At 46.8% G+C, this 14,627-nt stretch overlaps 1 protein-coding gene across 1 annotated transcript in view; it reads right to left on the reverse strand.

Moving 5' to 3' along the window:
• SLC12A8 (solute carrier family 12 member 8) overlaps positions 1–14,627 on the reverse strand; it is a 45,671-nt gene that overhangs the window by 20,332 nt on the left and 10,712 nt on the right. Inside the window, exon 5 of the mRNA XM_071435320.1 lies at positions 2,865–2,978. Within this exon, the coding sequence (XP_071291421.1) occupies positions 2,865–2,978 (114 nt within the window). The remainder of the gene's footprint in view (positions 1–2,864; positions 2,979–14,627) is intronic.

Consider the following 14,627-nt stretch of genomic DNA (forward strand, 5'->3'; position numbering starts at 1 on the left):
TGGCTGGGTGGGAGTCCAAGTGTTCACCTATCACAGCACAGCAGCAAAATGTGTGCACTGAGAAGGTATTTACAAACGTGCAGAAGAACAGCTGGTCAATGCACAGCACCTCTACAGGGGCATGTTCACATCTTCCACAGCTATACTGACTGAAGCCAGCAAATCCCAGCCTTCTGTGCCCATGCTCTCCCATTTAGGCCAGCTCTAGATGTCTGTTTCAGATCCCTTGGCTACTTCCCTATGATTGAATGACAAACTTTGGGGAATTCGGCCAGCTGCACTGAACATCCAGCTGAAATGGTTTAAACAGCTACTGCACAGGTAGCAAACAGACCAGCCTCTGCTTACCAGTGCTCAACCCAAACACTGGGGTAACTTCACTCTCACTGCTGGAGTCATACCAGTAAAACACAGAGGAACAGAGAAAACAACCTGACCTGGAGCAAAACACCCCAAGGAGGATGCTCCTAGGAGGCAGCATGATGCTACTGGTCTGCAAAAGGCTGGGATGACCATCCTTGGCCCATCAACTGAAGCATATCCCCAGCTGCTCCTCCTGCCTGTTTGGTCTGGCAAGGGTCTCCCCACAGGTCCTGCTCCCCCTTCCTGAAGTGGCTGCCCCTCTTTGCTATTACAGCTACCAGCCTGCATTTCACATTTCTCTTTCACTGCTGTGTCTGGTGGAAATGGGCAACTTACAGCCCCTTTTCAGTGTATCCCAGAGACCAAACTCAAACTGGTTGAATTCAGATAGCCATCTCAGAGACAGAGGAAGAAGCCTATCCTGAAGAGATCAAAATAGTTTCACTTCAAAGAGGAACATTTCATCTCAAAAGGCCCAAACAATTTGTTTCACAATTTCCGAAATATTCTTTTTTTAAAACTTTGTTATCAAAATAGCATCTTAAATTGTAAGCTAGCATATGCTACAAATTAAAAATAGTAAACACAACATTTTCTAATTAAAGATAAACAGAACATTGCTGTGGATCAAAGAACTGTTTCAAACTGGCTCAATGTAACCCCTCAAAACTAAACAGCATATTGTTTTGCTGAAACTCTCCCCAAATTTCTGTTGTATCTTAAGGCAAAGGATTTTGCTTCCAGTGGTCACTGTGGGGGTTCCAGCAGAGGTGGGTGGTGGGGAGGGCCACAGGCTGGAGGGGACAGCCTGGGAGCAGTGCTAGCCTGTCCATGTCATTCCTCTGTGCCACTTCTGCTCACCCTCTGCATCACGCTGCCTGCCCTGAAGCAGCAGCACTGGCAGCAGAGAAGTCTTGACTCCCTGAAATCCTAGAAATTTCTTAATCAGACCATAACCTCTTCCATGCAGAGCACCAAACACAGACCTGCATTTTTTGAGGCTCCTGAGCTCCACAGTGCTCCAAACAGCAGTGACAGGAGTGATAGTGATGTTATATGGTACCACTGGCACTGCTACTCTGAAGGAATAATTTAAATCCTGTAAATAACCAAGCAATTAAAAAGAACACGTGAAAAAGCTGTGCTAACAACCAAAGTAATTATACATTATCCCAAACTGTATTTTCAGAGAATGTTTGACATTACTACTGGTGTTACTACTGCTAACTAAACAGAGCAACAGGCTGCCAGGGCTTTAAGCAAATTGTATCTATTAGTTTTGGCATTCTTCCTAGCAGCCAGGCATTAGCAGTGACAAAAAATCATTTAATATGGCTAATCACGGTAATTTTCTGCACAGTTTTGTTTTCTGTTCCTTCTTCTATAACCAAGGAGCCAGAAAACAACCTGCTTTCCTGCACCAGACAGAGCTCATGAGTTTTTTTTCTATTGGGTACTCACTTAGGCCAATCAAAAATGACAACAAAAAAGAGGGCAGAAGACATCTCTGTGGTGCCAATAGTTCAGGAAGGTGAGTTTTCCAGGAGGAAACCTAGAGGGGTAATAGCCAGACTGATAAGGTGGGAGAGAGGATCTCAAAGAAAAATTTGAAGTCCTGCACCAGGTGCACCTGACAAAGTGACTTCTGCAACCCAACCATTCCTCCAGTCCATCTGTTTCACAAAACACTTTAATTTGTCTCCTACAGCAATTCTGCAACTTCCAGTGAGTTGCTTAGAGCTGATCCTCTGAAAATTCATTCTGTAATCCAAGGATTCATCACTATGGAAACTGCTTATAATCAGTACTTTTTATAGCTTAAAACACCCAGCATCAACAAAAGGTATTGTAACTTCAGCTGATAGCTACTGCATTCCCACTGGAGATTGTCAGCTCTGGAAAGGGGACATGCATCTCCCTGGTATTTAAGGGAATGGATGATATGAAGGTACCTAATTAAGCTCCTAAATATGAGATGAGCTCTGCTGACGTACAAGGATGAACCTGTGACACCACACAGTGAGTGGTGGGTCCACCATGGGCAATGGCATCAGCCCAGCTCAGCCACCTGCTAAGGTAAGGATGGAGAGAAAGTCTTCCTGTGCTCTTCCCACTCTCCCAGTGCAATAAAGTCATAGGGCTCATCTGATTTGATAAATCACGATCAGTTCTTTTAGACAGGCTTGATACCTTCTGCCCTGACAGCATTGGCCAAGATCAGTGCCTGAGCCTTGTCCTTGGCAGGGGAGGATTTACAGAACCACATCAACCCACAGAGCTCACCAGCAGCGTCTAACCACAGAGACAGAAGAGCAAGTGAGCAAGACAGGAGTGCAAAAAATTTGAGATGCTGGAGGGAAGCCTGAACATTTGAATTGACCACTCGGGTCTGCTACAGCCAAGTGCAGTCCTGCTCATAGCCGAGGAGCTCCCCTTGCTTCTGCTCATCTCCGAGATGTTCCTGTGGAGGAAAAAAGGCAGAGGACAAAACCGAACTGTACCTGTGGCAGCTGGGAAAAACACTCCAAAAACAGTGAAGAAGGACTCCCCCTGGCTGTAGTCTGGCAGGGTGTTGTTGGACATCAGCTCTTGGGAGTAGCCGACGAAGCCGTGCTCTGTGGAGACATGGAGGGCGAGAGGAGAGCCCCAGGAGCCACCAGGGCTGCAGGAGCCCCCCAGATGCTCTCAGCACCACCCCCCTCTAAACACAAGCACCTGCAGGGGCTGCCTGCAAGCACCACCTGAAAGGACTAACATCAACTTATATGGTGGGGAGAAGGGAGAAACCAGGGCTGCCACTCCTGCCCCATCTTTCTAAGGTCACACACACAAGTTTTGCTTTGCAAACAAGTTTACAGAAGACAAGGGAGGGGGAAAGCAATGGGTGGGATACCAATGTCATGCACCTGGTTTGCTGGGTGTGTAATGGAGGATCCTGCTCCCTCACTGCACACTTGAAAGATGGCTCAAATCCTGTCACAGACCTCAATTTGTTAGGAAGGGTTAAGCCTGACAGCTGGCATGCAAAGCATTAATTAGGAAAGTTTTCAGATGCCTATAGACAGAAAAGATAACTCACAAAAGCAGGTTAAGGAATTAATGCGTGTGACTATAATAATTTCATTTTTAACAGGCAACATTGCCTTTTGTTGGAATATCTTGATCTGTGGAAACTTCTCCTCCCTGTCAGTAATCCAAATACTTATGCCAGCTGGGGGTGGAAGGTGAGCAAAGTCGGTTCCTTTTTTTCTTCTGCCACTACAATCTATTTCCACAAGACATGTGACTCCAATAACTTGAATTTTCTCATTAGCAGGCAGGATGTTGTTTATGGCCGCACAGGGTGATGGCCAGAAATTAAAAAGAGACTCCATCAAAGCTGTCCCATGCCTCAAAGACAACATTAATGATGTTTGGACAATAGATTAAAACAGAACATTAAATCAGACCTCTGAGCACAAGACATATCCATTTAAAGTCTCAGAATATAACTAACCACAGAGCTTTGAAGTTTTCACAGAAAACCCTACAGATAATCAAAAGTTTCCTACTACATCTGCATTCATTGTGTTGCCCAAACATGGATGGAAACACACTGACAGAAGAAGTGTCCTGCTGCTAGGCTTTGTAAAAGCACTGGCTCTCTTTGCTAGGAACAAGTCCCAGATGAGATTTACAGGGAACAAGCTCAGTGCAACACACTGACCTCTGGACCTCACAGATGTCTGCAGAAAGTGCAGTTTCTGGAGAAATAGAGGGGGAATTTGTGTAGGCTGTATGCTCCTATAAGTCCAGACCTGTGTGGCTTCAACCAGAATTGATGCTCATGACAGCACAGCCCATGGCCAGTCCGCAGAGCTCCCACCAAACTGCTTGAGGGAAATGTTGGTCCTTGGCCAAGGGATTTTTCACCAAGTATGTGCTCCTCAAGGAAATGTTAATTTTTCATTTTAAAAGTGAACAAAATACCCATCTCACCCCACGAAGATCTGCAGACCTTCTCCAACCAGAGCTTTGAAGAAGCAGCATCAAATACATCTATGCCACTTGATAAAAGTTTTCCCCACTGATTCATAAAAATCTCCAGTGGAGGGAACTCTAGCCTCTCTTGATGGCTTACTCTCACATATTCCTATCATTCAGGTTTTCCCTAATCACAAATTTTCCTTTTCATACCACTTGCCCAGTTTGTGGAGGCCATCTGAAATCCTGACCCTCTCTGCCAGGCTGCTGCAAGCTCTTCCCAGCTGGGGCTCATCTTCAGAGTGAATCTGCACTTTCCCTTTTCCATCCTCCAGGAAGTTAAGAAAAATGCCAAATAACATCAAACCAAAACCAGACTGTTGCAGAACCTCACCAGGCACCGCATCCTGCTTTGTAAGCAAACCATCTCCAACTGGGGTCTTCCAATAGTGTTTTGGGGCTATATAATTCAAATGAGGCACTTTGGGTGCCTTCTGTTTCCTTCCTCATACAAAAGGCCAAGTGTGCAGACCAGTTAACAACCAGGCTACATTTTCTGTGGTACCATTTTGGCCATATTATGGCCACACACCAACCCTGAGACCCTGAGTCCAATGTCTGACCTGCACCTGTGTGCATCTGAGCCCTATCAACCTTGAGAAATTAAATCATCCCCTAGTGCTCCATTCATTTGCATGTTGTTCCCTTTCCTATTTTATTCCCCTAGGTGGAAGTCCTCAGTGGAAGAGACAAAAGCCCAAAGCCATGGCAGATGTCACTGGCACCACAGAAAACAACAGTCATGGGCTTGTTGAAAGAGCCACAGGATGTGCCTACAACGCTCTCCCACTTCTGCTTCCTCTCCCCACAGCTCTGGCAGGTGAGAGGCCATTCCACATTTCCCCTGTATAAAGAAACCAGGAACCTTATTGACTAATTAAAGAGAAGTTCATCCAAATGTTAGTTGTTATTGCACCCCCATTTCTCACTCAATCACCCTCCTGTGAAGCAAACCTCCCATCCCTTTTGATCAGACTAGGATCTGCAGTCACCACCAATTTAGGGGCACATGAGCATGGGGCTGAGGACAACATGCTGGGAGCATCTCCTGCCTGCCCACGTGCCTGTGACCAGTGCAAGACATCTGTGACCTTTCAGCTTATTAATATTAATGCCACTAATTGTAGCTGACAGGGCAATTGGGCTAAAAATCATCCAAAACAAAACAGGAACCAGCAACCGAGACGGATCGGTGAAACCAGCAGAGGCCTCGGTCAGTTGTTTGCAGAGTCAATTATCCACATCCCATGGAAAGTGCACTTCAAAAGGAAAAGCTTCGGAAGGAGGAGGGAAGGAAATGTGATAGGGTCTATATTTGGCACTCTGATCTTCAAACGAGGCAAGATCATTTTATACATTTTTCTGTAAGGAGATCTTTTTCTCCTTTCTCTTTTTCAAACCAGATTGCTCCCTCCTTGTTCATTACAAAATGTTTGTCTGAAAAATTTTGCTCTCAATCAATTTATGCAAACCCACAGCCTCTAAATCCTGCCTTTAATGATCCTGCTCTCAGCTGGCTTGCAGAGGGCTGGAGCTGAAGTGCTATAAACAATCTTCCCTGTGTCATCCTAGAAGAAAAGAATCCGGTTCCTTCTCTGTGCCATGTCAGCCTTATGGGAAATGCACAATAAAGAGCAGTAACAATTTATTTTCATCATTAGATACTCAATAAGTAGAAAGCAAATAATGCATTTCTCAAATGGTTGAGCTGATCTAAATAAGCAATAGGGAAAAAATTACTCAGAGCAACATCTGAACTACTCCTGTGATTCTTCACAAATCAAGTCCTTCCAGTTGCTCTTACTAAAACGATAAACAGTAAAAACCACCCAACAACATTGAAATGGAAGAGGTTTCAGGACAAGCATCCTCCATTCACCTGTGCAGGGGGATCACAGGAGCCTGTACACCAGCCTAATGTAGCCAGAGGAGGAGGAGGAAGATGGTCACAACTCTGATGTCTTTCTATCCATCACAGATGCCTGGGAGGAGGCACCAGATTTCCTCTGGTGGCCACTGCTGCATCCCCTCTCTTCCCCGGTGGGTTTGGGCTTTTCTTGTACTTTCTCCTGCCTCTCACCCTGTGGAAGAGCATGAAACCACGAGGTTTTTGGCACTCAGGACTCCCCTTATGAGGGCAGCCCCTCCATGAAGCCCAGGGTTCCAGAATGGGAACTCAAAGAGGTTGGAGCAGGGGCTCAAGGAGAAGCTGTGGTTACACAGGGTCAGGCCATTATGCAACAGCACAGAGTACGGCAGCACTGCCAAGTTCCAGGCAACCTGGAGCTCATTACAGATTAGTTAAGTCTTGGCCAAATTCAATAAGCCTGTTCACAAGCTTAAGGTTAAGTAAAGCCTGGCACCGAGGCAGGGGCTAAATAGTGCAAAAATGGAAAACCACCTTAAGAAAAAGCTCCCTGAAGACAGTCCCATATTGCACTCTGCTTGTGATTAGAGATTTTAATTACAAAGGTGAATGGTGAAGGCTTGAAATGGTGAGATTTTTTTTCTTTTCCAAAATAAGTGAGCCCACACATTCCCTCCTGGAAGGTACTTGCTGAGATTTGCTTTCAGGGGAACAGCTGGAAGTGTTTGTCTTGCAGCACATTTCCCAGGTCTGACCTCAGCATTTTCAGGATCCTGTGTGATGTGTAAGACGTGGAGTGCCAAAGAATAATTATATATCCTTGGCATAATTATCTCTGCTCTCTATCTTTTTCCCATTTCTTCTTGCACCACTAAACCCTTCTGGCATAAGTTCTGAATTCCAGCTGTTTGCCTTGGATGCCAGTCCAAGCACACACCCAGAACGAGGTCCTGGTGTGGGTGCTGCAGATATCTGAGCACACCACTGTGGAGAAACCAGGAATGGTGCTCACAGCCATCCTCATCTGAACACACAGTAACATAAAGTTCCACTCCTCGCCAACCACATGGTTACATTTTCCCTCTCCAAACTCTTGGCCAAGGGCAAGGTGCAAGTCCAGAACTTCTGAGCTGTTGACTCCCTCTTGGGCAAGTCAAGCCCTGTCAGGCTGGTACCTCTCAGAGGCTGTGGTCTATCAGGTGCCTGTTGAGTGTCCTAAACCAAATTGATTCCTACATAGGCTGAAGTGCTCTGCAGCAGGGAAGGAGTGAAATTCTCCCCCCAAAAACCCCTGAAATACAAATTCTTCTCCTGCCTGCAGAATAAGCTCAGCCATAGTCTGGTGGTGACCAAACTCCCCCAAACACACATACAACCCACAGCTTATCACATGAGAGCAGCATATTCACTTGTCAAAGGAAAGTTAGGCATGTCTGCCTTAAATGAAGTAACATGTGGATGCCAAAGCACCACCAGCAGTAGGTTTTTCAGCATCTCAGTGAGCAACTGCATATACACAGGGTTCACCATCCACACAGGAACTGTGGATGTGCAGAGATGGGTGCAAAGCCATGAATGGTGCCCAAACCCCAAAGACTTTATCTTTCTGTTCCCCCAGCCCTCATGCAAACACTGAAATTTAACTTCAGGCGACAAACAGCACAGGATCATGTGATGCAACAGCTCTGAAAGATGCTGTGCACCAGCACAGCCACGTTCTGGGTGGCCCTGGATTTCCTCAGTGAAGTGCTGGATGTGCCAGAAAATGACATGGGTCCAGCTGACCACAGCCACAGCCCTGCAGTGCCACACGGGGCAATGGGCACTGAAAACGGTGCATTCTCCAGTGGATTGGCATAATCAAAGAGACATGAAGAGGGCACCATGGTCACAAATAACACTTGAATCACCTTTCCCAACAGAATGAAAAATCAATCAAAGCAGTGCAGTCACAAGCCTCCACATCCCTCCATGCACACACCTGGCTTCCTGTGTTTGGGCTCATTTAACAGCAGCATTAACAATCACATTCCAAGCTCTTCCAAGGCTGGCCTGTTCCTGTAGCCTTCACAACTACCCAGCTCCAGCTCCCTACGTCCTCACAATATTTTTTCCCAGGCAAGTCCAACACTACCACTGCTGATCCCAGGCACTGCCCTACAGCTGCCAGGCTGGAACAGGTCAGGTGCAGGCAGAAATGTATGAGAAAAATGTGGAAAGTTTGGGAAGGAAAACAGGCAGAGGGCGGTAGTGCTGGAGGGGGAGAGAGGACAGTGTGGTGGGTTTCTCATGCTGCCAGTCCACTGCTCAGTCCACTTGCTGTGGGCTGGCACTCAACCTGCAGGATGCATTAACAGATTTTCACCAGAAAGTCCCAGTTCTCCAAGGAATGGTGAGGGAACTGATGAGTCATGGAAGCAGAGGGCGCTGGGCAGCAGAGCCATGCTGACAAGAGCAGAGAATAAACATGACCTTTGCTGAACTTGTACAGGAATACAAAAATGTTTTAACACCTTCCAGGACATCTCCTGCTTCACCTTTGGATAGACAGGTTTTGGCTGGAAGACTGGGAAGAAGCAGAAGGAAAAGAGAAGAGCTGCAGGGAGCAGAGCATGAGGAGATGGGGCAAACTGATGAGGTTGATGCCCCTGTCTCCTGTCAGCTACTGCTGGACTCACCCACCCAGGGGACCACATGCACCAAACCCAGGCTGCCCTTTTCTGCAGCTCCAGTGCAACACCTGTGCCATGTGAGTCAGCATGCAGCACTGCACATGTCCTGCAAGCCAGGAGCACATCAGCTCCACGTTGGACTTGTGGACAGCAGCACAGCTCCATAGCTGGAGATGGGGTGTGTGCAGCCCAGCCCAGACAGAGAACAGCAAACACAAGATCATTCCCTCTCCATATGTCACAAATGATGTCATGACTTTGCTTCATCTCAGTCCTCAGGACCACATCCTGCCTGCAGGCAGCTCCCACAGTCTCAGTATTTCTGCTTTAAGAATCTCAAACTGGGCAAGGGAAAAAAATAGAGAGGAATTTTTCTATTGAACACAGGCAGGTCAATGATTATGCAGAGATAAGAATTACAAAATTAACACATCAGCATGTGGCCACACTGACAGTGCAGATAGGCTGCAGAGCATCTGCCTGAGCTGCCAGGGCACTGAGAGATGCAGGATGTGGGAGCTCCTCAGCTCCTGCTCTACCCCACCCCAACCCATGTTGCTGTTGGCAACCCTTAGCAGAAAGTACTGGGAGAGGAGGTAAGAATGCAAAGGAACTCAATTCCCTCTGTAATTTCATCCCTAAATGCCAGCTAAACACATTATGATCAAAAGGGCTCAGAGTGACCACAGACCCCAAGCCCCAGGGAGCAGAAGCAAAAGCAGCACCTCTGCCACTGCTGTGACCCCAGCATGTGTCAGAATGATCCCAGCTGAAAATTGCCACAGCCAGCATCGCCCACTCCTCACAGCAAAAGGGCCAAACCAAAGCTGAGCAGCGAGGGGCAGCCCAGGGTGGGGAGAGGGGCTCATTGCTATTTTTCCACTTGTGAACAAATAAGCTCCTATGCTATCATCAGCACTGGGGAGATTGTTTCATGAATCAGGACAAACACCACACTTACGTTTCAAATTCATCAGAGCAGCAAGTAGCAAAAAATAGACAGGTTTTAGTGGGAAAAAAGTTTGGCAAGAGGGTGGTGGGGAGGAAGGATAAGAGCAAATTTCAAGAAAGCAGGGAAGGAGTTCCCTTGCCCAATACTTTCTCTGCACCCACAATAAAGCCATCAAACCTAAAAAGAGAGAGTATGCACAGTCTGTAATTGAAGGAGTGAAAGCCACAGTTAAAACAATCTTAAAAAGGCCAAGCCCTGAGAAAAGCAACTGGAATCCCTTATCTTTTGATGGAAAAGAATGTGCTCCCTGAGATTAATGACGTGTTTACCCGAAAGGAAATCGCCGCCCTTCTGAAGCAGCGAGTGTTTGTTCCTCCCCAGTCCCTGTTTTCTGCTCCAGAGCTGATCTCCCAAACCTCCTGTTTAAAGTCAACACACAATGAGGCTTCCTGCTGCTGGGGGCATCCCACCATTAACCCTGTCCCAAAAACCACCTTCCACCGCACCTGTGCATCCCCACCAACAGCGGCAGAGACAAACCCGGGCTATTTAAATGGCATTTAGGGCAGGAGCAGCACCGGGACGGATCACCCCGGGCATAAACGCGGCTCAGCCGAGCAGACGAATGGGCAGGCGGGGATGCTGAGGGCGCTGTCGAGGGACAGCACTCTGGGCCACCTCTTCTCAAATTGCTCCGGGGCTCGGCAGCTGTCCTGCAGGTCAGCCTGCTACAGAATGCCTCTTGGAAATAGGCTTAGCATCAGCCGGTGCAATGCTCTGCTGCGTTAGAGGAGGCTCGGGGAGACATGGGGTCTCTGCTCTGAATACCCTCAGGCGAGCAAGAAAAGCTGCAGCAGAAGCGCCAGGGCCGATCTGTTTGGGGAAACCCGGAGAAAAAAGCGTCATCATCCCTTTGCATATTTATCCTTTTCGGTAACTGCACCCCCGTCTCCTCGTGGAGCATCCCGGCCATGGGAGCCATCAGATGACGGGCACCTCCTCTCCCTGAAGGCAATGGACCTGCAGCACTGGGTGCTAGCCAGCAGCTAAAAATAGCATAAAAGGCAGAATAAACAAAGGGAGCTGCTTAAATCTGTCTCCGATGTTTGTCTTTAGCTAATGGAGCAATTTTCATGTGCAGGATGCTGTCACCTCTCTCAGATCAGGAGGCACTCTATGCTCCCCCCAGCCACACCACATCTCCTGCAGGACGGCACAGGGTGGGAGGAAATGCTAATTTCTGCCCAACTCCCCTGCGCCTGCTTTATCTCTGCCTCAGCCTCTGGGGAAAGTGGAAAACCACTAATGTACACAAGAGCACACTCAGAGCCTGCACAGACAGCTCCTCATCACAAAGGCACTGCTTAAATAAAGGAAAACTTAGGAATGTGCCCGTGGAAGTAGCTAGCAGAGCTCTTTGGCACTTACTCTGTCTCTACAGGTTGGTGGGGTTTAATAATTTTTTCCAAAAAAAAAAAAAAGCCAAAAAATGAACATTTTCTGCAATTAGACACTCTGAAATTCTGGACAGGAAAAAAAAGTAAGGGATTTTAACACAGGTGTTTCAACTTTTTAAATTCTTCTTATGTTTTGCATTATTTAATGCTAAGCACTAGACTTGCTGTAATATATAAATCCTTCCATTACTATTTGATTTCTTTGATGTGGTATTTTCAGCCTGGCTTGTTCAATGGTATTCAAACCAGCTGGTGAAAATTATTTTATTCATTGCAAAGAGGACAAGAACTACAGTGTCCCTTGCTCCATCCTTCTTCCAGGAAAACAGTTTCCATCAATGGGGTATCATTATCAATTACAGAATGGTATTTCTTGGAAGTCATGCCCAGAGAGCCCAGCTGTGGGAGGCTCTGGAGAGCTTCTCCAGTGAAAAGCCCTAGGCCTGAGAGATCAGAATTTAGGCTGAGTCAAGGCACAACAATTGGAGGAAAATGAGTGGCAGTGCAGTGGTGATGACACACATCCTTTGGACTTTGGAGTGGCCTCCCCTCCATCTCAGAGCTGCTCCCTGTATTGTTTGGGACAAAGCCCAATCCATGCTGATCAAATCCCCATCTTTCAAAGGAAAAATGATACAACTTAATCCACCAGATCCTGCCATGAGCCTTCTGCCATCCTCATGACTACAGCATCCCAAGCTCCCAGCTTCCCATAATAAATTATGGATATATTATCCACATGACAGTGGTACTTCAAAAGAAAACTATTCCTTTTGTTGACTTTTTAATTTTGTATCTAAAATGATAGCTTGTTTTCATTTTTGGAAGGTTTTCATTATCCTCTATATGCAACACACACACAGCTACAGCCTTAAGTCTGGCTTCAGAATGCAAATCAAACCAAACAGCATTTGATTTTGGAAAGGTTGAGCAAGATGTTGTCACCTAAAAGGATTTTTTGTTTGCTTGTTTGAAACTATTAATTTAATTCTGTGCAAGTCATAGAATGGATTTTCCCTACAAAAATTAATTTTTCAATGGATGCATTTCCCCCTTCAAGTGAAAAAGAAAACCAGAAAGAACCACTGAGCCACCATCCCAGTTAGTGAAGGTACAACCAGGATAAAATCCCTTACTTACAGACAAAAAAGGTCAAAAATTTTTAACACAAGAGAGGATGAACAGCAGATAAGGACCTATTTCCCACACAAAGTTTTCTCTTTAGCCTAGGAGAGGAATGCAAACTAGAAGTGAAGTGGCTGGAGGAAGAATCTAATAACTAGAAGTTATCTTAATAAATTAAATTCCCAAATAAGGAAAGCTGATTCAGGGCACAGCTGAACTGTGACTGGAATTAAACACCGGGGGAATGAAAAAAAGAGGCAAAATATCTCCATCATTTGAAAACTATTATATGGCAGCACCAGAAAAAAGAGGAAAAAAAATCAATGCAATTAAATAAAGCTGTCCCATCCACACACAGCAATGAGGAGAGAGGGAGAAGATGTGGGATGATATAGATCTTCCTCAAACCAGTCAGTTTTATCAGTTCTGTAGCATTAAACAAGTTGCTGCTGAAGGAGAGCCTGCACAGGAGGTTTTATGGGAGGGATGGATGGGGAAAGCCCACATGAAGGCAGAGTCTAACAAAGCCAGCCAAGGTATTTCAGGATTTATTTACAAGTTATAGGAAGATGAGCTTAGCATTGCTTCACAGGGAAACAGCAAAGCAATTAAAGGTGAAATCAATGTGTACAAAACCTCCTGTGCACATCAGGAACTCTACTGAGCAAGCTTAGACCTGTAACAACCTCAGCAAGCCCTCTCCTGGCTCCAGGCATGGACCTGGCCAGCCAGTACAGGACAGCACCATTCAGAGCACATTTTAGGGTCTCATTTAGGGGAGGCCAGGGCTCTGCTCATCCTCAGCAGCTCGTGGCACACAGGCTGCTCAGATGGAGCTGCCCAGAGAGGACTGAAGAGCACCAGAGGCCTGCCAAGCAAGGAGGTTTAATGCAAAAAAGGAAGGACACCAGATTGTGCCAAGTCCTCAAGAGCCCCAAAGCAGTGGGTTTAGGCTGCAGGAAGAGGGGATAAGCCTGGCAAGTGACAAGAGCAGGGTCCCCAAGGATGCAGGAAAGGATCCACCCGTGGAAATTTTTAGGAGCAGATTGGGTGCACGTGGCATCCATCCCCAGTGCAGCCCAGTAGGTGCAGCAGGGCGGGACCCGCAGACCCCGAGCCCTCCTCCCCTCTTTCCCCAGCTCCTGGGAGATGCCTGGGGCGGTGGCTCGGGAATCCTGCCTGGGCTGGGCAGAGCAGGGACACAGCGGGGCCAGCCCCAGCCCCGGGGTGCAGCAGCTGTGCTGGCACCTGAGCATCTGCAGCAATCCAGAGTGCTGCTCCCCAGCGCAGTCCCACTGCTGGATGGCCTCCAGCAGGGAAACACCGTGAAAACCTGCCTACAAACAGGGCTGCATCTCAAGGCTCGCTGCTTCGGTTTTTTCCTTCTAAATAAACTGCTTTAAATACCTACTTCAGAGAACCTGGACAGAGTGGTGTAGCTTTCCTCTCACTATCTAAATAAGGCCTCTAACAATGTTATCACTTTCCAAAACACATCTGTCCCGCAGCTCCTAGCCCAGACAATTGGCAGGTAACCAGTTAATAAATGTCTTCGCCAGACTGTTGAATAGGCTGGCCCCGACTCAAGAGTGATGTCAGGGCCATTCAATGCACTATAATTGGAAAAAGCTGGGAAAAGCAATCCCATGTTTTTTAATAAATAAGGAGTGTATTAGCAGCCTCCTGCCTTTATTCACCACGGTGTGTACCTTGTTCAGTAGCAAAGTGGGATTTTATAATTTTTTTTCTGCTGCTGCTCGCACAGTGATTTCTACTTGGGATTTGGTGCCAGTTTCCAGATGTGTCTCAGGCCAGGAAGTCAGCAATCAGCCTGGATAAAGCCTCTGGGATTTGCTGCAGATCATCTTTTGACACACACATCCTTCCTGCACCCTCTCTTATGATATTGGGGCACACCCCTTGTGCCCAAAAATAAAATAAAACAACCCAGAGCCAAGCAGAAGCCCCTGATTAGGATGCTTTGATCACTTTCATATTCAATCTCTGGGAATATTTTTAATTAATTCAGCCCATCGAAGCCCCAGAGGCAGCATTTGAGGCATCTTTACAACACCAGAGTGTCTATATACATAAATCACTTCAACAATTGCAGGTTCCCTGTCTGCTGGAGCAGCTCCAGGCAAAACTCATCTCCCACAAATCCTCAC

Source organism: Agelaius tricolor, unplaced genomic scaffold, assembly GCF_023055355.1.
Source record: "Agelaius tricolor isolate 1412-34295 unplaced genomic scaffold, bAgeTri1.0.p SCAF_10, whole genome shotgun sequence".
Lineage (NCBI taxonomy): Eukaryota > Metazoa > Chordata > Aves > Passeriformes > Icteridae > Agelaius > Agelaius tricolor.